Raw genomic sequence first — 26,251 nt, 5'->3', positions numbered from 1 at the left:
TCATAACAAGGAACACCTGTGACCCGCTAGCAGAACACACAAAAACACATAGTCGAAGACAAATCCTTACAGGGACTTCAAGGTCATCAACAGACGGGGCAGTGCATCACCCCACCACAACTGTCTCACACATCGCACCACATATACTGTATACAGCCGTACTTCCTGTATCCAGCAGGACGGGTGAGCTTGACTACAGGCTGTGTCCTGCGATTCGCTCTCTCCCTCTCCTCTCTTTGCAAAGACTAACTCTGAAATAAATATACACGCAACAAAGAATTTGTTCACGATCCTTTATTACAGAAATTACCACGACAAACAGGAGTTCTTTCCGAAGGATTGCCCCGAGATCGGTAGGGCCACCCTTGTCGACTTCTCCTGCTTTCTTGTACTGCTTTTTGAGCGATTTCGGTTCTTCTCTGAGACGCTGGATTCTCTTGGTTTGGATTCTCGGTGATTTGGAGCATAAGCAGATGGTGCGGGCTTGACGTGCTTTGTCCCAAATGGCTCAGCTGCAATATTTACTATGATGGTGATCATAGTTTTCAGCCTGCAGTCCACATCCCCTTTGCTGTCTCTTCTAAGATCTGGCAGTGGGTATGTGCAACACTTAGAGGCTCTGGGCACTGTGGTTCTCTCCACGCCTGGCTCCTCCTGCGTCTCACCAGAAGTTGCTTCTGTACTCTGTGTCGTGACTTCCCCTGTCAAGCATCTCATCCTGGCCTGGTGTATCTTTAATCCACTCCTGTTTTTGCAGGCCTTGCGGCAGATGCACTGTACTATCGTTGTGATTTGTCTGTTGTCCTGCATCGTTAACCTTAGGTCTCTCCAGTTGGGGTACTCACCCCCCCCTGTCTGGGTGGTGTGTGATGGAATTTTCAGCTGCCTCTCGAGGTCAGATAGCAGCCCAACACAATAACTACTATATATACCATTTACACAATATACACCATATATACTATATATACTATATACACTATATACACCATTCACACTATATATACTATATATACTGTTTACATTCATCTCATCATTGTTCTCAGTCTCAGTCTCATTCTCACAGTCTGTCAGTATTCACTACACTAGCGTTCTCAATGGCCACACCCCCTTATTGAGAAATAACACTATATACACTATATATACTATATACACTATATATACTATATATAGTCAGTACCTGTCTCCAGGCAGCAGACAGGTACCGGCAGGCCAGAAGGGCTGCGGCTTCGGCGGTCACTGAAGCAAAACCCCGGGTGTGGGAGGAGTTCGGGAGGCTATGAAGAATGACTTTCAGTTGGCCTCAAGGAAGTTCTAGCAAACTGTTCGGCGACTCAGAAAGGGAAAGCAGGGCTCGGCTCAGGCTGTGTTCAGCCGGGGAGGATAACTGCTAACACGGACTGGGAATATTGTTGGGCTGTGGAAAGAGTACTTTGAGGAACTCCTGAACCTCTTCCCCTGCCTCAGGCAGAGTCTGAAGACTCGGGGGAAGTCTCCATATGCCTGGCAGAGGTTGCCAAGGCAGTCAAAAAGCTCCTTAGTGGCAAGGCCCCAGGGGTGGATGAGATTTGCTCTGAGATGTTGAAGGCTCTGGACATTGTCGGGCTGTGTTGGGTAACATGCCTCTTCAGTGTTGCGTGGATGTCGGGTACAGTACCTGTGGAGTGGCAGACTGGGGTGGTGGTTCCCATTTTTAAAAAGGGAGACCGGAGGGTGTGCTCCAATTATAAGGGTATCACACTGCTCAGCCTCCCCGGGAAAGTTTACTCCAGGGTGCTGGAAAGGAGGCTCCGGCAGATTGTGGAACCTCAGATTCAGGAGGAGCAATGCGGACGTGGAACAGTGGACCAGTTTGTGGACCGTGTCCCTCTGGGGATCCTGTCGGGGGTATTGAGGGAGTATGGGGTACCGGGGCCGTTGGTACGAGCCATCCGGGCCTTTTACAACCAAAGTGAAAGCTGTGTTCACATTCTCAGCACAAAGTCAAACACTTTCTCAGTGGAGGTTGGACACCGCCAAGGTTGTCCCTTGCCCCCGATTCTGTTTGTGATATTCATGGACAGGATCTCAAGGCACAGCCTAGGTGAGGAAAGTGTCCGGTTTGGGAACCTCAGAATTACATCTCTGTTTTCTGCAGATGATGTGGTTTTGTTGGCCTCATAACACACCACACGTGACGTCCAGCACGCACTGCGGTGGTTTTCAGCCTAGTGTGAAGCGGTCGGGATGAGAGTCAGCACCTCCAAGTCTGAGGCCATGGTTCTCTGCCGGAAAACGGTGGATTGCTCCCTCCGGGTCGGGAGCGAGTTGCTGCCCCAAGTGAAGGAGTTCAAGTATCTCGGGATCTTGTTCACGAGTGAGGGGAAAATGGAGCATGAGATGGACAGGCGGATCAGTGCAGCGTCAGCAGTGATGCCGGCATTGTACCAGACCATTGTGGTGAAGAGAGACGACCTAGAGAGAGAGAGCTGAGCCCAAAGGCAAAGCTCTCAATTTACCAGTCTATCTACGTCCCAACCCTTACCTATGTGTCATGAGCTTTGGGTAGTGACCGAAAGAACGAGATCGCGAATACAAGCGGCCAAAATTCTTTCCTCCGTAGGGTGGCTGGGCTCAACCTTAGAGATAGGGTGAGGAGCTCTGACATCCGGAGGGAGCTCAGAGTAGAGCCGCTGCTCCTTCGCGTCGAAAGGAGCCAGTTGAGGTGGTTCAGGCATCTGATCAGGATGCCTCCTGGGCGCCTTCCCTTGAAGGTTTTCTGGGCAGGTCCAACTGGTAGGAGACCAAGGGGTAGACCCAGAACGCGCTGGAGGGATTTCATGTCCCAGCTGGCCTGGGAACGCCTCGGGGTCCCCCAGGAGGAACTGGAAAATGTTGCCCGGTAGAAGGGGGCCTGGAGCTCCTTGCTCAGCCTGCTGCCACCGTGGCACAGCCCCAGATAAGCGGAGGAAAATGGATGAATGGATGGATGGACTATATATACTATATAGGGGGGCAGTAGCTCAGGAGGTATTGCGGGTCGTGTATATAGTATATATAGTATATATAGTGTATATAGTGTTATTTTACGGTAAGGGGGCGTAGCCATTGAGAACGCTAGTGTAGTGAATACTGACAGACTGTTAGAACAAGACTGAGACTGAGAACGATGATGAGATGAATGTATACAGTGTATATAGTATATATAGTGTATATAGTATAGATAGTATATATAGTGTATATTGTGTATACTGCTCCCCGGGTGCCTCTATATGGAAGCCCACTGATCTAGATACATCGGCTAAAGGCAGAGAAATTGCAAATATCCCTGTTGGGACTGATAAGGGTATATAAAATATATACACTATAAATACCAGCCACGCCCCCTTACCCTGAAATAACACAGGTCCTCACTTATCAACCAATTTGCTTCATGACGTGGTGCTAGGAACGGAACTCAGTCATTAAGTGAGGAATACCTCTACCTGGGGCTAGGATATCACCTTTACAATGTCATACTATATGTATACTATATACTAACACTGTTCGCGGAATAGGTGGAATAATTGTTAACAATGAGTAAAACAAGGTTTCTTTGATTAATTTCACAGTGCACTATAATGCATTCAATGTATTCTATTTCTTTACTTTATGCATTCTATGTATTCTATTATTTAACTTTATGCAATCTATGTATTCTATTTTTTAACCCTGCATTCTATGTATTCTATTTTTTACTTTATTATGTATTCTATGTATTCTATTTTTTACTTTATGCATTCTATGTATGCTATTTTTTAACCTTATGCATTCTATGTATTCTATATTTTTATTTCATGCATTCTATGGATTCTATTTTTTAACTTGAGGTATTCTATGGATTCTGTTTTTTATCACTGCTATGCGGATGATACTCAACTCTATCTGTCCTTCCCGCCCGACGACCCTACTGTCTCGACGCGGATCTCGGACTGTCTCGCTGACATATCCACATGGATGAAGGATTATCATCTTCAACTAAATCTGGCGAAAACGGAACTGCTGGTCTTCCCGGCCAAACAAGGTATTTATCACAACATTGATATTAAAATCGACTCTCTATCTCTTGTTCCTACCAAGGCTGCAAGGAATCTAGGTGTCATTATTGATGACCAACTGACCTTCTCGGACCATGTTGCCGCCGTCTCCCGGTCCTGCCGCTTCGCACTACTCAACATCCGAAAAGTAAGGCCGTACCTGACCCAATATGCCACTCAACTGCTGGTACAAACCTTGGTGATGTCCCGTCTCGACTACTGCAACGCTCTCTTAACAGGCTTGCCGGCCTGTGCGGTGAAGCCACTACAGATTACATTTACATTTACATTTAGTCATTGATCAGACGCTTTTATCCAAAGCGACTTACAATTGTTCAAACACCGACGGACGCAGCCATCAGGAGCAATTAGGGGTTAAGTGTCTTGCTCAAGGACACTACAGCATGCTAGCAGGAGGAGCCTGGGATCGAACCAGCAACCTTTAGATCACTAGACCACCAGCTCTACCGCCTGAGCTACCACCCCCCCAGATGATACAGAATGCGGCGGCGCGACTGGTGTTCAACCAGCCAAAGAGGGCACATGTCACTCCGCTGCTCATCGAGCTCCACTGGTTACCTGTGGCCGCCCGCATCAAGTTCAAGTCTCTGATGCTGGCCTACAGAGTGATTGCTGGGAATGCTCCCGCCTACTTAAATGCTCTTGTAAGAGCACATGTTGCCCCCCGGATGCTGCGCTCGTCAAATGAGCGTCGCCTGGCTCTGCCGGCCATACAGCCACGGCAATCCAGGCTATTCTCATTTGTAGTTCCACGTTGGTGGAACGAGCTGCCAAAAATGACCAGAGCAGGGACCTCCCTCTCTGTCTTTAAGAAGCACTTGAAGACCCAGCTCTTCAGTGAGTACCTCCTGTCCTAACCTACAACTACTTAGCACCACCTTGCAGTATTTATTGTTACACGAATGTTGTTGTTACACTAATCTCTGTCGCAATGTAGCTTGAATGTTATTCTCCCTTGTAAGTCGCTTTGGATAAAAGCGTCTGCTAAATGACTAAATGTAAATGTAAATGTAAATGTATATATACTGTATGTATGTACTGTATAGGTAGGTAGGCCTATATAAATGTACACCTTTATATTTGATCATTTCAGAGTTTCAAAATGGCATGGCACTTTACATTAAATAGTTCACACACACACACACACACACACGCACACATACACATACACACACATACACATACACATACACAGACATTCACACAAACACACACACGCCACATCATTCTGCAAATCTGGATGCAAGGGCCGATCAACTAATGGGATCAGTATTGATACGGAGTCTGATCAATTCTCTTCTCTTCTCACAGTGACCTGAGCCGACGCCTGAGCCGCTAAGGCTCATGAGAGGTGGAGCTAATTTAACAGAAAATATACATCCAATAATGAGTCATGTGCTAATAATATACTATATATACAGTATATACAGTGGGGCAAAAAAGTATTTATTCAGCCACCAATTGTGCAAGTTCTCCCACTTAAAAAGATGAGAGGGGCCTGTAATTTTCATCATAGGTTCACTTCGACTATGAGAGACAGAATGGGGGGGAAAGAATCCAGGAAATCACATTGTAGGATTTTTAATGAATTGATAAATTCCTCGGTAAAATAAATATTTGGTCACCTACAAACAAGCAAGATTTCTGGCTTTCACAGACCTGTAACTTTTTCTTGAAGAGGCTCCTCTGTCCTCCACTCGTTACATGTATTAATGGCACCTGTTTGAACTTGTTATCAGTATAAAAGACACCTGTACACAACCTCAAACAGTCACACTCCAAACTCCACTATGGCCAAGACCAAAGAGCTGTCAAAGGACACCAGAAACAAAATTGTAGACCTGCACCAGGCTGGGAAGACTGAATCTGCAATAGGTCAGCAGCTTGTTGTGAAGAAATCAACTGTGGGAGCAATTATTAGAAAATGGAAGACATACAAGACCACTGATAATCTCCCTCCATCTGGGGCTCCACGCAAGATCTCACCCCGTGGAGTCAAAATGATCACAAGAACGGTGAGCAAACATCCCAGAACCACACGGGGGGACCTAGTGAATGACCTGCAGAGAGCTGGGACCAAAGTAACAAAGGCTACCATCAGTAACACACTACGCCGCCAGGGACTCTTTTCCTCTGGAACAAGGGAAATAGAGGAAAATCAGAATGATTACAATTCAGAGGAAGGTTCACAAAATCAAGAAAACTCTATTGAGACAGGAACATAAGTTTTAGGTTTTAATGTCACCGTCGTCCTCTGTCAAACATTTTAATTTTGTTCTAATATCATATAATATCATATCGGCTCGGTTTGATGCTAATCCATCAACTGTTGAGGGAACAATTTGAGACACTAATGTAATCAGATATAATACACTATTATACAGTATGATATTGTACAATATAAAATAGTATAATAATATAATACAGTTTGATATTGTACAATATAATATAGTATAATAATAAAATACTGTATAATATTGTACAATATAATATAATAATATAATACAATATATTGTATATTAATACATATTGTATATTATATTGTACAATATAATATAGTATAATAATATAATACAGTATGAGAGAGAGAGAGAGAGAGAGAGAGAGAGAGAGATGGCAGCAGTATAATATTGTGTCATTTGCAGTGAATGTGTGTGTGTGTGCCTGTGTGTGTATTGTGCGTGTCTGGGGGGGTATTTGTGTGTGTGTGTGTGTGTGTGTTTATTTGTGTGTGTCTGTGTCTGTGTGTTTATGTGTGTGTGTCTGCGTGTGTGTGTGTGTTTGTGTGTGTTTATTTGTGTGTGTCTGTGTCTGTGTGTTTGTGTGTGTGTCTGCGTGTGTGTGTGTGTGCCTGTGTGTGTATTGTGCGTGTCTGGGGGGGTATTTGTGTGTGTGTGTGTGTGTGTGTGTGTGTGTGTGTGTGTTTGTGTGCGCGTGTGTACTGGTGTTACTGGTGAACATGCAGCTGGTGGTGACGTCACAGCCCTGGGGGCGGGTCGACTCGTAGCGCAGCGTCACCCGGTGATCGATGCTCTCTGTCGGTGTGAGGAACGTGGGACGTGTCGGTGCAGCTCCATGTGACTCGGTCCGGATCAGAACCTCCACAGCCCCAGAGCAGCAGGACCATCCGGACCAGGACCAGCAGGTACGGAGTGGAGCTGTCCATCCTCCTGGTGCTGAAATGCTCTGATTCAACAGGGAATGGTGTTTTTAACACGCACGGTCACGTTTATTCATCTTTTGTTCCGTGCGCGTTACGCTGTGGCTATATTTTGTTTTCCATTTTCTATATTCTATATTCTACATTCTATACTCTATATTCTGCAGTTTGCGTTTTGCTTCAGGTTATTGAAAGAAAAGCTTCATGCTGCAGCAGAAACTGGAGGATTCTGTGTCAGCGTCGGATGATGAAAGTTTTCCCTCACGATCAGAGCTGTAGTATTAAATATTATGCCACAGTGTTTCATAGTATTTCATGGCATTTCATAGTATTTATGGCACCTTGCGGCTAATTTACAGCGCCTCGTATCAAACAGGGAAACTCTGGAAAGCTCCGTCCGATGGGAGTTGAAACCAGTCTTTGCTCTGAGGAACTGGATCAAAACGCATAAAATGACACAATATTCAGTTTGTTATTGTTCAGGGTCGAAGGAATTTTGAAGGTTTATCATTCCTGTGCAGAGACTGTGATCGCCCAGGTTTCAATGTGTGACCTCAGTGTCCTTCATTTGGCGCAGAGAGGAATGAAGCACAGAGGGCAACAAGCCGCGAATGTATATATATATATATATATATATATATATATATATATATATATATATATATATATATATATATATATATATATATAAAATGTATATATGTATATATATATATATAAAATGTAATTATATGTAATAAATATTCCATGTAGTGATAATGAGCGATCTAAAGTGAAGTGTCTCCTCGTTCTGCAGATCTGGGATCAGGAACAAGTGGAAGTAACATCGAGTGGAATTAAAAGCAGCGACATGAATTTCGTTATGAAGCAAGCACTGGGTGGTAAGTAGGAGAGAGAGAAAGATAGAGGAGAGAGAGGGAGAGTGAGAGGGAGAGGTGGGGCAAAAGATAGACGGAGACAGAGACAAAGAAAAAGACAGACACAGAGAAACAGAAGATGAATCAAACTTCAGTTTCAGCTGTTGATCTGATTGAAGCTTTTACTTTGAAGTTTCACTCTGAGTTTCCCACTTTCTCCTGTTTCACTTTATTGTGAAGGAGCCACTGCACACACACACACACACACACACACACACACACAAACACACACACACACATAGACATAAAAACACAGACACACACACACATAAAAATGCACACACACATAAACACACACACACACACACACACACACACACACACACACACACACATAAAAACACACACACACAAAAACAGACACACACACACGCACATAAAAACACACACACACACACAAAACACACACACATACACATAAAAACACACACACACACACATAAAAACACACACACACACACACACATAAAAACACACACACACAAAAACAGACACACACACACGCACATAAAAACACACACACACACAAAACACACACACATACACATAAAAACACACACACACACACATAAAAACACACACACACACACATACACACATAAAAACACCCACACACACACATAAAAAAACACACACACACACACAAACATAAAAATACACACACACACACACACATAAAAACACACACATAAAAACACACACACACACACACACACACACACACACACACACACACACACATAAAAACACACAGACACACACACATAAAAACACACACACACACATAGACAAACACATACACACCTAAAAACACACATACACATACATACACACATAAAAACACACATAAAAACACACACACACATACACACATAAAAACACACACACATAAAAACACACACAGACACACACACATAAAAACACACACACACACACACACACAAACATAAAAACACACACACACATAAACACACACACACACACATAAAAACACACACACATACACACACACACACACACACACATAAAAACACACGCACACACACACACATAAAAACACACACACATACACACACACACACACACACACATAAAAACACACGCACACACACACACATAAAAACACACACACACACACATAAAAACACACACACACATAGACACACACACACACACATAAAAACACACACACACACACATAAAAACACACACACACATAGACACACACATACACACATAAAAACACACACACACACACATAAAAACACACACACACATAGACACACACATACACACATAAAAACACACACACACACACACACATAAAAACACACACACACACACACATACACACATGAAAACACACACAGACACACACACACATACACACATAAAAAACCTTTTTCTTCCATTTCTTTATTTCTGTCCGGACTCAAGGTTTTCACTGTCTGTAGCTTTTCTCTCCCCCTCTCCCTCCTTTTCTCTCCCCCTCTTCCACATCTCTCTTTCCTCTAAACAACTCTCCATCTTTTCGCATCCTGCTGCAGTTTGTATTTTTATCATGCAAGGTCAAATAACTTGGCAGCGCAATAGTCTCTTTTGCCCTCTACCTCCCTCTCTACCTCCCTCTCTACCTCCCCCTCTTCCTCCCTCTCTACCTTCCTCTCTACCTCCCTCTCTACCTTCCCCTCTACCTCCCCCTCTACCTCCCTCTCTACCTCCCCCTCTACCTCCATCTCTACCTCCATCTCTACCTCCCTCTCTCCCTCCCCCTCTACCTCCCCCTCTACCCCCCTCTCTCTCACTCACTCTCTATATCATTTTATGCATCATTTCTCTTTCACTGCTTTCCTCCCCTCTGTCCATCTTTCCATTTCTGTGTCATTCTTCCATCACAGTCACCCTGATCTATCATTTTCTCCCACCCCATCTCTCTATCACAGCCCCCCCTCCTCTCTCTCTCTATTGTTCTATCTCTTTCTCCCTCCCCACCTCTCCCTCTCCCCCTCTCTCTCTCTCTCTCCCTCTCTCTCTCTCTCTCTCTCTCTCTCTCTTTCTCTCTTTCTCTCTAAGTGCAGGGTGAGCCACCAGGGAATGTGGGTCAGGTTGAATGTATGTGTAAGAAAGAGGCTCAAAAGGTGTTAAAGAAAGAAAAGAGATGGCGAGAGAAGAAATAAAGAAAGAAGAGAAAGAAGAAGGGAGGAGGGAGGGAGGGGACCTGAGAGGCCAGACCTCCTCCCCTCTCTCCCCCTTCTCCCCTTCTCTATCTTTCCCTCTCTCTTTCTCCCTCCCTCTCTCTTCGTCCATCCCTCTCTCTTTCTCCCTCCCTCTCTCTTCGTCCATCCCTCTCTCTTTCTCCATCCCTCTCTCTTTCTCCCTCCCTCTCTCTTTGTCCATCCCTCTCTCTTTCTCCCTCCCTCTCTCTTCGTCCATCCCTCTCTCTTTCTCCATCCCTCTCACTTTCTCCATCCCTCTCACTTTCTCCCTTTCTCTCTCCGTCTCCCCCTCCCTCTCCCTCCCTCTCTCTCCCTCTCTTTCCCTCTCTCTCCCCCCTGTGTCTCTAGCGCTCTCTATCATGTGAAGAGTATTGAGCTATAAATTAATGCAATAAAGAAGCATAAAATGTCCATTTAAATAAGGTGGAGCCCCCTGCAGTCAGGTGGTCCATGAAAAACATTTTAGCTCCTCCCCCAAGATTCTGGAATTGGTGGCCCCACCCACAACCACTCTATACTGGAGAGAGAACGAGAGAATGAGAGAAAGCGAAAGTGAGAGAGAGACAGAGACAGGGAGAGGTATTTGTTGTTCCAATATTCCTTTATTATCAATGTAGACAGAATTCCATACCATTCAGCTCAATTTGAATGTTGTCATTCATTATCATCACCTGAAATGCAAACCCAGGTTCTGTTGGAGAAAATGGTGAATGGAATCATAATCTGATGATAATTTCAGTGTACATTTGACAAAACATGAAGGCATAAGGAGTTAAACAATGGCATATCAGAGTAAACCAGAGTGAAACCACAGTCAAACATGAGTAAACCAGAGTTAAACCAGAATTAACTCAGAGTTAAATCTGAAATAACCAGAATAAACCAGAGTAAAGCAGAATAAACTGGAGTTAAACCGGAGTATAACCAGAATAAACTACAGTTAAACCAGACTTAAACCAGAGTAAACCAGAGTTAAACAAGCGTAAACCAGAGGTAAACCAAAGTTAAAGCAGAGTCAAAATTAATAAACCAGAATAAACCAGTGCTATACCAGAGTTAAAGCAGGGGAAACCAGAATTCAACCAGAGTTAAAGTATAGTTTAACCAGACTTAAACAAGAGTGAACCAGACTTAAACCAGAGATAAACCAGAGTTGAATAACAGTTAAACCAAAGTTAAACCAGAATAAACCAGAGTTAAACCTATGATAAACAGAGATAAACCAAAATTAAACAAAAGTTAAACCACAGTAAACAAGAAAAATCCAGAATAAACCATAGTAAACCAGAGTTAAAGTATAGTAAACTAGACTAAACCAGAGTAAACCGGTGTAAAACCAGAATTAACGAGATGGAACCAGTCTTAACCCAGACATAAACCAGAGTTAAACCACAATAAACCAGTGTGAACCATAGTAAACCAGAGTTCAACTAGAGTTTAAACAGAGTTTAAACTGAAAAAACAGAATAAACCAGAGTTCATCCAAAAATAAAATCACAGTTAAACCAGAGATATACCAAAGTTAAAGTGAAGCAAAACAGAGGTAACCCAGAGTTAAACCAGAGTTAAAACAGAGTTAAACCAGAATTAACCAGTCTTGAACCAGAGAAAAAGCAGCGTGAAACCAGAGTTAAACCATAGATTAATGAGAGATAAACCAAAGTTAAACCAGAGTCAAACCCCAGTAAACAAGAATAAACCAGAGTAAACCAGAACAAACCACAGTAAACCAGAGTAAACCAGTCTGAAACCATAGATAAACCAGTGCTAAGCAGAGTTAAACCAGAGATAAACCAGAGATAAACCAACATAATCCAGAGTAAAACCACATATAAACCTGAATAAACCAGAATAAACCAAAGTAAATCAGAGATAGACCAGATTTTAAGCAAAGTAAACCAGAGTAAACCAGAGTTAAACCAAAGTTAAACAAGAATAAACTAGAGTTAAACCAGAGTTAAACCAGAGAAGACCACAGTTAACCAGAGCTAAACCAGAATAAACCAGCCTTAAACCAGGGTTAAACCAGAGTTGAATGAGAATTGAACCAGAGATAAACCAAAGTTAAACAAAAGTAAAACCACAGTAAACAAGAATAAACCAGAATAAACCACAGTAAATTAGAGTTAAACCAGGGTAAACAAGTCCTAAACCACAGATGAACCAGCGTTAAATGAGAGTTAAACCAGAGTAAACCAGAGTTAAATCAGCATGAACCAGATTTAAACCACATATAACCTGAATAAACCAGAATAAAGAAGATGAAAAGAAGCTTTAATTGTCACACAGCACACCACACTACAACAAATGCACGCACATGCTTTGGATGGTGGCCGGTGAAATGAGGCCTCTGCATTTAACCCATCCCGGCTTGTCCTTCCTCCGGGGGCACAGCCAGGAGCAGTGGGCAGCATTCGTGGACGCGCCCGGGGACCTGGTGACGAGTGTCCATTGCTGGTCAGACCATGATGGTGCATGTTTTTGGTGGGGGTCCTTACTGACGTGAGGTGGAGGAAACCCCATGTGAGCACGGGGAGAACATGCAAACTCCACACAGAAAGGCTCCTGTTTGGGAGATAACCCACCGGAGCACGGTGCCAACAGCGCCCCAGGCGGGAATCGAACCCAGGACCTTCTTGCTGTGAGGCAGCAGTGCAATGCACTGCCACCATAACCATAAACCACAGTAAACCAGAGATATACCAGTGTAAAAGCAAAGTAAACCAGAGTTTAACCATTGATAAACCCGAATTAAAATAAAGCAAACCAGAGGTAACCCAGCATTAATCCAGAGAAAAAACAGAATTAAACCAGAGTAAACCAGAATTAAACCAAAGTTAAGCAAGAAAAAAATAGAGTTTAACCACAGTTAAACCAGAATAAACCAGAGTAAAAACCAGAATAAGCCACAGTAAACCAGAGTTGAACCAGAGTTGAACCAGACTTAAACAGGAGACATATCAGAGTTCAATACCGGATAAACCAGTGTTAAACCAAGGTAAAAGCAGAGTTAAACCAAGGTTACATACAAATAAACCACAGATAAACCACAGTCAATCAGAGTTAAACCAGAATAAAACAGAGTTAAACCAGGGTTAAAACCACAGTGGACCCAATTAAACCAGAGATAAACAACAGTGAACCAGAGTTAAACCAGAGATAAAACAAAGTTAAGCCAGAGATAAAACAACATTAACCAGAATACAACAAATAAACCACAGTAACCCAGAGTTAAGCCAGAGTTAAGCCAGAGTTAAATCAGGGTTAAACCAGAGTTTAACCAGAGTGAACCCAATTTATACCAGATATAACCCAGAGTTAAATCACAGATGAACCAGAGTTAAACCAGAGATAAACCAAAGTTAAACCATAGTTAAACCAGAGATAAAGCAAAGTAAAGCAGAGTTTAACCAGACTTAAACCAGAGTGAACAAGACTTAAAACCCAGGATAAATCAGAGTTGAATATCAGTTTAACCAAAGTTAAAGCACAATAAACCAGATTTAAACCACCGTAAACCAGAGTTAAGCTGGAGTGACCCCAACCCGTTGTTATTGTCCATGTTTCCGGATACAAGACTGTCGTTGTAAGCGGCCGTGCGAGCATTCAGAGCGCCGCGGATGGATTTATAGAGCCACGGTTTCTGGTTCGGAAATATCCGAACTTTCACTGTGGAAACGATGCTGTCTGCTCACATAGCTATAAAGCACGTAGCTACTTCCGTAAACTCGCTGACGTCACTGGAACTTTATTGGAACAAGTCCCAGTCTACGTCAGTCAGAGCGTCCTGAAGCGCGGCCTCTGATTGGTCCGACCACTGCTTTACGTCCCTCGTCACTACCATTCCACACGCGATGCACGGCTTGTAAACAGGAATTAAAGCATTGGCGGGGTGGTCAGATTTACCGAAAGCAGGGAGCGAGACAGTCTTGTTTTCGTTCTTGTAAGGTGTGTAGCAGTGGTCCAAAGTTCTATCTCCCCTGCTGGCACACGTGATGTGTTGATGGAAATCAGTCAGAAGTTTTTTAAGGTTTGCCCTGTTGAAGTCCAGAATGCTTGTTTTGAAGTCCGCACAACACGTCGCATAAGCTTGGCTGGACGATTCATCTGGCCCCAGCGGGTTCAGCCATGTCTCCGTCAGGCAGAAGATGCAACAGTTTCACGTATCCCGTTGGAATGTAATCCTCGCTCGAAGGTCATCCATCTTGTTCTCCAGCGACTGGACATTAGCAAGAATGATTCTTGGCACAGGGGGACAGTAGGGTTTCGTCCTCATTCTGACCCGAATGCCGTCTCGTTTACTGCGGTGCCGTGGAACAGCGGCTCCATTATTGATGTTGCTGTTGAGAGTGTTGGTGCATAAAATCTCCGGGGGCCACTCTGGATCCGCAGATAAAAATTCCCAAAATGTATCTTCCAGGGAAATGTTTATATCCATAAGTGTATCGCAGCCGTAGGAGATCACTCCAATGAGTTTTTGGCGGACCTAGTGATATAAAACGGATTCAAAATACTAAAATGTGCATAGTCAATGAGGAGCGCCTGTGCCGGCTACCGCTAACGGGTACCACCACGTCACAACAAGTTAACACACCATAAGTTAAACCACAGTTTACCAGAATACACCAGAATAAACCACAGTAAACCAGAAATAAGCCAGATTTAAACCTGAGTTGAACCACAGTAAACCAGGGATAAACCAGAGATGAAACAGGGATAAACCCGAGTTAAATCACAGTTAAACCAGATCAAACTAGAGATAAACCAGAGTTTAACCAGGCTTAAACCAGAGTGAACCAGACTTAAACGAGGGATAAACCAGAGTTGAATAACAGTTAAACCAAAGTTAAAGCACGATAAACCAGAGTTAAACCAGAATAAACCAGAGTTAAACCGGAGGTAAATCAGAGATAGAACAGAATTAAAGCAAAGCAAACCGGAGCTAAACCAGATTTTAACCAGAGATACACCAGAGTTAAAGTACAGCAAACCATAGTAAAACCAGAGTTAAACTAGAGTTCAACTAAAGTAAAACCAGAGTTCAACCAGAGCAAATCAGAGTTAAACCAAAGTCAAACAAGAATAAACCAGAGTTAAATCAGAGTTAAATTACAGAAAACCAGAGTTAAACCAGAGATAAACCAGAGTTAAACCAGAGTGAACCACTTTTGAACCAGAAATAAACCAAAGTTTAACCACAGTTAAACAACAGTTAAACCAGAGATAAACTAAAGTAAAACCAGGGTTAAACCAGAGATAAACCAGATACAGACCAGAGTTAAACCGGCGCAAATCAGAGTTAAACCTAGAGTACATCAGTGTTAAGCTAGAATAAACCAGAATAAATCAGAGTTTAACCACGATAAACCACAAATAAACCTGAAAAAAAGAGTAAACCACGCAAACCAGAGTCTAACCAGAGTTTAACCAGAAATATATCAGAGTTAAAGTAAAGCAAACCAGAGTTAACCCAGAGTTAAACTACAGTTAAACAAGAGTTAAAACAGAGTGAACCCGAATTCAACCAGAGATACACCAGACTTAAATCACAGTTCAGCCAGAGTTAAACCAGATTAAACCAAAATTAAACATCAGTTAGACCAGAGATAAACCAAAGTTAAGCCAGAGTTAAACTACCGTTGAGCATAATGCAGCAAAATAAACCACAGTAAACCAGGGTTAAATCAGAGTTAAACCAGAGTTAATCCAGAGATAAACCAAAATAAAACCAGGGTTAAACCAGAGTTAAATCAAAGTTAAACCAGAGTTAAATTGCAATTAAACAAGAGTTTAAGCAGAATAAACCAAAGTTAAACCAAAATAAACCAGAATTTAACCTGAATGAACCAGAATAAACCAGAGTTAAACCACAAATAAATCAGAATAAACCAGAATAAACCACAGTCAACCAGAATTAAGGCCCCCCCGGCACAGAGACACAGAAGACGCTGTTGTAGAAACACCTGTACTTGGAAAAACATAAACATAGAAACAAACAACATGTACATGGAAAAACATAAACATAGAAACAAACAACATGTACATGGAAAAACATAAACATAGAAACAAACAACATGTACATAGAAAAACATAAACATAGAAACAAACAACATGTACATGGAAAAACATAAACATAGAAACAAACAACATGTACATAGAAAAACATAAACATAGAAACAAACAACATGTACATAGAAAAACATAAACATAGAAACAAACAACATGTACATAGAAAAACATAAACATAGAAACAAACAACATGTACATAGAAAAACATAAACATAGTAAAGTCCAGGAAAACTGGAACAGCAACTGGTCACATGGCCTCTTCCTGTCATAGTTATGGCAGCAAATGAGGGAGAAAAGGAGAGGAATGCAACCAGGAGGGTGTGTGTGTGTGTGTGTGTGTGTGTGTGTGTGTGTGTGTGCACCCATGTGTCCCTGCATTGAAAGGAACTCATGAGTGTATGAGGAAGTAATGAGAAGAAGAAGAAGAGCTTTAAGGGCAGCTGTGATCCTATACTAATTGCATTGAATCTTCTTCTTCTTCTTCTTCTTCTTCTTCTTCTTCTTCCTCAGGTGCAGAAGGTGCTCATCTTCAGCATAATGAGCTTCTAGTGGTTGTTTCCGCCACACACATTGTCCCCTCAGGGTTTCTATGATCGCTGAATAATAACCAAATTAATTCTATGCGTTTATGGCACAAATCTGCATTTGACAGGAAGAAGCCAGTTCTAATGTTCCAGAGGGTCTCTAATCGATGTTTCTCCCAAAGAGGAAGCTCTGAAATTAGAACATCCATCTTGTTCTTCATCTAATAATAGTGCGAGGGCTTTCAGAGGGAGAATTAGCATGCAAAACAGAGACTGGACTTCAGCTCTAGTGGATTTTTCTCCAGAGCAGCGGAGTCAAACAGACGATAATAAAGTGACTTTCCATCGATCCTGTTTCAACCAGAGTCCTCAGAGGAGACTTCAAACCGTCTCACAAACCAATGTCTTGCTCAATGGCAGCTAGGCAGGGTTGATATGAGCAGACATTTTCTCCCTGGGCGGCGGGTGAGAGGGCTGAACAATGACGTTGGAGTTCTTGTATAGACTCATTTAAAAAACGATAAGATAGAAATACAATTCTCCTGCAAGTTGAAACCAGTCAGGAGTTGCTGGTGGTTCAGCATCGCAAGGCGGCTACCATCAGTTACCGCCGTGCCTCGGGGTTTAATGGATCTTAGCTAAGGAGAGGCGAGATCCTCCCACAGAGATGCTTTTATTACAGCTGGCTGAGCTCCTCCATAGAAAGAGTTTCAGTGGTTTCAGGGTTTCGGGAGTTTGAGGAGTTTCAGGGTTTCAAGAGTTTCAGGGTTGAGGGGTTGAGGGGGGTTGAGGCAGTTCAGGGGCAGTTTCTTCTCAGGCTGTTTAAAACACAAACAGTCAGTAGTCTCCATGATTCATATTAGTTTTGTTCTTATACGGTACCTTGCTTAAATGAAGCTTTTTGATGCATGACGTGTTGAAACTCATGAAACTTGATCACTCTGTGAATTAAACAGCTGAGTGTTTCACCTTCAGTGGATCAGAATCAAGGAGCGATAAGGACGAGGAACTTGGTTTGTTTAAAAAGCTGAACCCGTTCAACCGGCGTTTACTTTCAGCTCTGGCTCTGCAACGAAGCTTTGCTCCATGTTCAGCGACTCTGCCCCAACACGGCCCTGTGTGCTGTCACGGGAACCGGTTTGAATTGCATTTTCATAAATCTCACGCTTCCTAAAGCCACTCTAATCCAAGCCCCGACACGCAGGGTCTCATGTTTGAATAATGCTGTTAGCTATCTTCAAAATCACATTGTCCCCACGTGATGGATGTGAACGCTTGCCGAGCGGCAAGGAGCAGGTGATTACAAGCAGCAGGAAGCCACTGCCTGGAGAGACTAATTCACACAGAGAAGATCTGCGAAGCTCCAAGATCGATTCATGATACCTCATATTAGCATGGAGGCTGATCTGCAGCTTAACTCAGCAGGTTCTGGTGATGATGCTGCTGGATGAAAACCTGGGAGCTCCTTCTGGATCCAGTTCAAGCTTCCATTCTCTCTGAGTAATAAACGTCTCTTCCTTTTTATTTAATATGTTGCCAATTGCACCATATTAAAAACTGTCTTCCTCTGCCCCACTAGATTTTAATTCAAGCAAAAACTCCATTAAAAACAAAGTCTTTGACCCAGTTTAGTGAACTATGCCACAGGGGAACTGTTGAAACTGAAGTTTGTTGCTTATGATTACTTATATTTGCTGGAGACGAACACCAGGCAAGCGGCCATGTTGTAACAGGCTTTCATGCTTCAGTTCTCTCTGGTGGCGGAGGGAGTTCTAACACATATTTTAAGGAGCAGAGCAGAGCGACATCTCATCACAACGCTTCATGTTCAACCTGATGAGCGCTGAAACCGAGCTGAGGGACCGGATCATTCTAGTCGTGGATTTGAAGCGGAAGACAAAAGGATGAAGAAGCTGGATCAAGAAAGATCTGGTCTGATGAACATAACAATCCATCACTGACCGTCAGGACCCTCCCACTGGACCGTACCCAACGAACAATAAATAATCAGCTTTTTGTATTGACCAAAAATAAATGATGTTGCAGACTTCAATCAATCAATCAATCAATCAATCATTGGATGCATTTTATTGTGATATGTATGGTGACACACTATTGAGCAGATATTTGCAGAATGGGAATCTGTCACTGACCTTCCCTCTTTTCTGGAGAGCCATGGTGGTAGAACCCAGCAGGTGTTTGTCCATGTTGGTCTTCCCAGCTTCATGTAGGATCCTAAAACTGAAGCGTTGCAGATCTATCTATCTATCTATCTATCCATCCATCCATCCATCCATCCATCCATCCATCTATCTATCGCTCTAGATCCATCCATACATCTAGATCTACTTATCTATCTAAAGCCTATTTAAAGGCCCTATCTTCTGTCTCCCGAGGGCAACAGCTTCTAGAAGAAGAGACAACTGTGCTGTCACTTCTTCTCCTTTAACACTAACATGGAGGCCTCCCCCTGGACCACAAAGCATCTGAAACAGAGGTATTGAGGGCAGTAAATGGACCATTTTGCAGAGTTTGGTGGAGATTGAACAGTAAGATTAGTGTAAGGTGTGGCAAGGGAACTGAGGGACAAACCATGGAACCGTCCCACCAACCTGCAATGGAACTCTCAACATTTCCTGCATGGGGTCATGTGTGAATCAGGGCAGGGGTCGATATTCAGGGAAATCTGTTCCGCCAGTTTCCCATCTCAAGACCTAATAACATTTCAGGTAAAATGCCGGTACAGCTGTGTTGTGAATGGAAGCAGTAACATTGTCCTAAAAAGCACTTAAAGGGACGCTTTACGAGTGAACCAATCACAAGACTCCGCTGATGACATATTTGAATCCGCAAGTTTACGGTTGCCTTGCCAATGCTTTCACAGCAACCAATACAAGTTATTTTGTTTGCAAACAAGCTCCTTTTTTCAAAAATGGCTAGAAACTAGACAGATTCAGAAATAAGGGAGCTCCTCTCAGTCATCGCAGAGAGTTAAATTGGGAGGCAGCTGTCTGAAACAGTCAAATAGATCACGGAAAAACATTACTTGTCTCACAAACGTGTTGAATATTAAATACATGACAAGAACATTGGCACCGGACAAAAACAGATCCTCGCCCGCTATGTTCCTGAAAATAATGAGAGACTTCTTCTGATGAGTTTCAGTTGGCAGCCATGTCCAGTGTCGCATTGCCGCCCCCTGCTGGACTTTCCCTTGCCCCATTTGGCATGTGTGAAACAGTGCAACACAGAAATGTTCCTGTTAGGCCCATGGCCTCCCAGCACCACTACAGGCCGCTCTTGCCTCATCTGCAGCTCCCCCCTTGAGCCAATTGCACACACCTGGGATCAATTACCTGCATCACTCCACACAGTATTTAGTCTCCAGCTTCCCAGTCATTCTTTGCCAGACCGTCTCTAGTCTATGTCCCTTTGTTTCGTCTTCCCCTTACCTGCTTGTCTCCTTTCGTCGACCAAGGCTATCCGTCCTTCCCTGGTGCTCCCATCCAATCATCCTTGCAGAGCTGACGGATCCACAACCGCTGAGAACAGTCCTCTGAGATCCATCAGCCCCTGGAACATTGCAGGTTCTCCATAGGTGGTCCAATAACTCGGTGCCTTCTTTATGGCATGGGACCCCCCTCCATCCATCCATCTCTCCATCCATCCATCAATCCATCAATCCATCCGTCATCCATCCATCCATCTATCTATTGGTCTGTCTGTCTATCTGTCTGTCTATCAGTCTGTCCATCCACCCACCCATCCATCCATCCTTCCATCCATCTATCTGTCTATCTAGCTACATATCTATCTATCTATCTATCTATCTATCTATCTATCTATGTTTCGGCTGCCGGAGTACCTGTCCTCTGGCGTTCTTGGTGCTCAGGGCGCTTATCGCTGGGGGTGTCGGGCTGTGGGTGCTGGGGCGGTCTGCCATCCTCTGTTCTCTGATCCACATGCTGGCCGGCCGTGGGCTGACCAGGGGCCTGATGGGGGCGTGGAGCTGCCCAGCATGGCAGGCCACTCTGCGCCCCCGACTGATCGCTGTAGGTTGGGTGTCACCAGGTACGGGAGGTGGGCGTGCTAGGGTGTGGTCGGGTCTGGGGTGGGGTCCCCGTGGTCGCTCCCCGGTCTGCTGCACCCCTCTGCGATCTGGTCACACTTTGCCAATCTCTCCCAGTGCCAGAACTCATACTCAGTACATATACCACACAATAGGCCTAGGGCTTGCGGGATGGATGGGGTGCAAGCTATGTGCGGCTTGCACCTGGTGGCTTAAGGTGTGCTGCGACCTGGCGGGGCTGAAAGAGCACCTCTCCGCAGCCTTCCAAAGCAACCGGGGGGGCTGCTTGCTGTTGAGGGTGTTGGTTGGGCTGTTGGGGGCGGCTGTCGGCCTTTGTTCCCACTGTGCAGCTTCTCTGCGGCGGGTGCCGGGGGTGGTGAAGGGCCCATATATCTGGCATCGTGCTGGCATTAGTGGGGGTGGGGGCTAACATTCGGGTGCCCCACGCTGAGCACACTCTGCTACGTGGATGGGTACTTGCTACTGGCCGGGTGGGGTGTCTGGTCGGCTGCAGTGAGTCGGGCCTCGACCTTGCGTGGGCTGTGGGTGGCCATGGGGGTCCTGCCGGCTCGCCTGTGGGGCGGCGTTTCAGGCGGGGTGTCGGTCTGTCGGCGTGGGGCCTGGACCCGGGCCTGAGGTCCATGCCTGGCCCCCGTGGCGCAGCAGGTTTTGTGCCTGCGGCTGGGTCTTGTGCCTGCACTTGGGGGTGGGTCTCATCGTGCTACCTGGGTGTGGGTTATGTTCCTCGGGGCCAGGAGTGGGGGTTGCTCCACAGGGGGGTCTTCTGTGGCTGCAGGGCAGGGTACTCGGGGCTTTCCTGCAGCCGTAGGGTGTCTACAGGGTTGCGGAGCTCGGGGGGGGGGGGGGCCGTCGGGGCCCTTTCCGCTGCTTGAAGGCACCACGACATAATACCAACCTTATACACCAGAACTAATTGGAATAAGTCCTGTACACTGACCGGTGGACACCACACACACACACACACACACACACACACATACAGGCGATCCCATCACACACACACACACACCTGCTTCAAGTGCACCCCAGCACCCCCTGGTTCCATTCTTCTCCTTTTCTCCCTCATTTACTGTCATAACTATGACAGGAAGAGGCCACGTGACCAGTAGTAGTTCCAGTTTTCCTGGACATAATTATGTTTTTGTGTAAATGTTGTTTGATTCTATGTTCATTTGTCTCACCCGTGGTGATTCTCCCCCTCTTGGAGTAGTGGGAGCTGCAGATGAGGCAAGAGCGGCCTGTAGTGGTGCTGGGAGGCCGTGGGCCTAACAGGAACATTTCTGTGTTATGCTCGTCCCACAGCTCGTCACAGGACAGAGTTATTGCAGCAGTTGTTGATGATTAAAGAATGAATAAAGAGTTTCATTGCAGGTTGAGAACTTTAGCTCCACTTGCAGACTAACTCTGTCCTGGATGCAATTTAACAAATACTCTGTGTTGTATGTCCAGCATGCTGACAGCACAGGGGGAATAAATAAATAAATAAATAAATAAATAAATGGATAAATAACAATTTATCCATCCACCACGTCTGTGTGGATGGTCCTCATATCCTTTCTCTAAGTGATATCAGCTCCACCAACACGGAGCTGATCAGGATGATTGATGAGGGTATTGATCTTGACTGAGGTGTGAAGTGAATCTGGAATGTTTAACATTCTCTTAGACTTCATGTTTTTATGTCCTGTTTTAAGATTCAGATTTTGAAATTCTGAATCCCAGTGAGACTAAAAAATACACTCAAATGAAATAAAGTAAAGTAATCTCTTCTTCTGGTTGTGAACGCAGGAGCCACCAAAGACATGGGGAAAATGCTCGGAGGAGAAGAAGAGAAGGATCCCGATGCTGAGAAGAAGGAGGAGGAGCGGCAGGAGGCGCTGAGGCAGCAGGAGGAGGAGAGGAAGGCAAAGTATGCCAAGATGGAGGCAGAGAGGGAGAACATCCGCCAGGGCATCAGGGACAAGGTGAGAAGAACCAGAACATCTCCATCATCAGCAGAACTCTGAAGGTTCCAGGTACAGCTCAAAGTTTTTTCCTAAAACCGGTACCAGAACCAGAACCAGAACCAGCTGCCTCTCAACATTTGATCCAGAGAAAGTCAACCAGATGGAACTGGTCAAGCTGGATGGAAAGAGAGTGAGAAGCTGATTCTCAAATTGTGTCTTAATAATCGTTTCCCACTCGTTTAGCACTAGTTGAGCACTAGTTCACCACTAGTTTACTTCTAGTTTAGTACTAGTTTACTACTAATTTACCAGTAGTTTGCTACTAGTTGACTACTTGTTTACCACTAGTTTACTACTAGTTTACTAATAGTTTGCCACTAGTTTACCACTAGTCTACTACCAATTTGCCATTGTTTACTTCTACTTTACTACTGGTTTACCACTAGTTTACTACTAGTTTATCACTAGTTTACTACCAGTTTACCAATAGTTTATCACTAGTTTACCAATAGTTTACTACAAGTTTACTATTAGTTTACTCCTAGTTTACTACCAGTTTATCACTAGTTTGCTTCTAGTTTGCAACTAGTTTACTACTGGTTTGCCACTGGTTTACTACTAGTTTAATACCAGTTTACCACTAGTTTACCACTACTTTAATACTTGTTTACTGGATGCTGATTAGTTAGCTGGTAGTTAAACTGTTTCCAAACATTTTGCACATTTAGTTTCCTTCTGGTGAAAACATGAGATTAGAACACTGGAACACTGCCACTTCCTGCTGCAGGATATTGATCCCACCTCCACAGATCACAGTGATCTTGCTTCCTGATCAATCACATTTGATCAGTCTGAGTTACCTTCAGACTTCAGAGTACAATGTTCCTCCTCCGTCAGCACCAAACATCTAACCTCCTCAAACAGAGTCAGTGACAGGAGAACTGACGGAGAACCGCCGGCAGCACTCACGGCGACTGACGCCTGATGCACATGCACGTGCACTGCTCCGTGGAGTGCAGTGTTGTCTCATCTCTCAGCTTCACTTTGTATTCACGTTGGCGTTGGAGGGAAGGTCACTTCCTGTTTCCTTATGCCTCATTCCAAGTAACTCTTACTTTAAATAAAGTATTTCATGTATTTGGTATATTTGGTATTATTCTGTGGCAGTGGAGCATCATGGGATACGACGTCTCCAGAACGCAGAGGCTCAGTTTCAAACACTTTGGCTTGGATTTGGTTTCTTGTTTCCAGGCAGCAGGCAACCTCTTCAGGGGCTTTTCTTGGCTGGCTGCCTTGTTCTCACAAAATAAAAGCCTATGAGTCTTGTCTAGGCTCCAAAATAAAAGCCTTGGCAGCCTGAGAGCCTATTTTACACTCCAAAATAAAAGCCATGAAAATCTGAGAGCCTCTTTTAGGCGTCATATTAAAAACCTCGGAAGCCTGATAAGCTAGTTCAGCCTCCAAAAAAAAAAAAGACCAATTTAGACTGCAAAATCCAAGGCTTCAAAGTTTGAGAATCTCTTGTAGCCTCCAAAATAAAAGCAACAAAAGTCAGAGTAAAAGCCTTGAAAGCCTGAGAGACTATTTTGGTTCTAAACGTCTCAAAAGCCTGACCACCTAATTTAGGCTCCAAAATAAAAGCCTTAAAGCCTGACATGCTCTTTTTGGCTTCAAAATAAAAGCCTGTTTTTGTTATGCAGTACGGCATCAAGAAGAAGGAGGAGAAAGAGGCGGAGGCAGCAGCAGCCATGGAGCAGGCCTCTGAGGGGAGCCTGACACGCCCTAAGAAGGCCGTCCCCGCCGGTTGTGGGGATGAAGAGGAGGAAGAGGAGAGCATCGTGGACACCGTCATGAAGTTCCTGCCTGGTCCGCTCATGGACATGTTCAATAAGAAGTAACATCGGGGCAGAATCTGATCAATCCCCCCCCCCCCCCCCCCACCAAACCGAGTAACATGACGTGACTTCCTCTTTAAATCTGTTGCTGATACATCATAAATCTTTAATTTGAGGTTTTGTCAGATTATTATAATCTGTGATGTAACGTCTCTGATTGGACAGAAAGTGCTAAATGCTTCATCCCACATTCATTTGTAAATACATCTAATATATACATGAGTAGGTAAAAAGGAGGAATTATATGTGAGTGATAGATAATATAAAACAACACGATGATGAAGAGTAAAAGCCATATTTTTAACTTTTGAGAAATTATCTAAATCATATCAAAATTTTATTGACTTTTCTGGTGTGTTGTGGATATTTGATAGATAATAATTTGCTTTATGAGTTTTCCACCACAAGAAGAAGCTCCAGCGCAAGTGGTTTTCTGCGTACTGTAGGACCATGGAGTCACAAGCAGGAAGTGGGTGTGCATGGTGAAGACTTTCTGTTTAAAGCATGCATCTAAACATTGTGAAGTTCGCTTCTCGCAGTTTCATCTGTTCTGTGAAAGAGAAATACGGTGAATATTCGAGGCAATAACTTGTTTTTTTCATTGAATTTTACTGACGTTCAGCATATGCGCGACTTGGTGTTCGAAACGTTCTTCCAAACTGCCATGGAAACCTATTACATTTAAAAGAACATTGAGAAATAATGATAAAATTTGGTAGGAATTTCAAAATAACGCTGTAGAGCTTGAAACCCCCAATTCCAATGTCCTAAAGCGAGGGAATCCCTGCGTTTGCTGAAGGATTTGAGTTTTAGGTGAAAACTTTGAGTTTCGTATTTACATTTTCATAGATTTTTGTAAGGAAAATAATAATTGTTTGATTTTTTTTCACAAACAGAAGTGTGTGAACAGACAGTGACAACGGTGCAATATCCTGATGTTTTTTTATGAATATTCTGGTGTCAGTGTTTGTCAGACAGAAAATGAGGATGTAGAGTCGAAGGCAGAAGACCTTCTCAAACTGATCTTCGCCTTATTCCTGATTTATTCCACATTCCAGATTATAACACATTCCGAGAGTCTCCTGCTGAGCCTTCTGTACCGTCCAGTGTGTCCTACCATAGAGACTAGATGTGCTTTTAACGTTTCTACGCTTTGAAATAAACTGAAACCATTTCATCTCATTGTGATGAATCTTGTTAGGAAGTCTCAGACTATATTGGTTACAAAGTGTTTCTGATCACTTTCAACTTACGCAGCTTAGGTCGCTGTAGAGCACATTGAACTTCTGGAGATTTTAAGACTTGAACTGCCATCCATCGACCAATCAGAGGGAGTTAATCAATCAAACCAAAGAAAGCCT

The 26,251-nt window shown here is 43.8% G+C and overlaps 1 protein-coding gene across 1 annotated transcript; it reads left to right on the top strand.

The window, feature by feature from the left end:
- Nucleotides 1-8,083: 8,083 nt before the first annotated feature.
- On the top strand, nt 8,084-24,893 carry cplx1 (complexin 1; the record flags this gene model as incomplete). Its single annotated transcript, XM_080007865.1, has 3 exons — nt 8,084-8,114; nt 22,838-23,013; nt 24,696-24,893. 3 exons carry the CDS (start codon nt 8,084-8,086, stop codon nt 24,891-24,893), a joined length of 405 nt encoding a protein of 134 aa, XP_079863991.1.
- Between the last annotated feature and the right edge of the window lie 1,358 nt (nt 24,894-26,251).

This window comes from Zeus faber (genome assembly GCF_960531495.2).
Source record: "Zeus faber genome assembly, chromosome: 10".
NCBI lineage: Eukaryota > Metazoa > Chordata > Actinopteri > Zeiformes > Zeidae > Zeus > Zeus faber.
The sequence above is the reverse complement of the archived record's forward strand: the minus strand, read 5'-3'. Positions and strand labels throughout refer to the sequence as shown.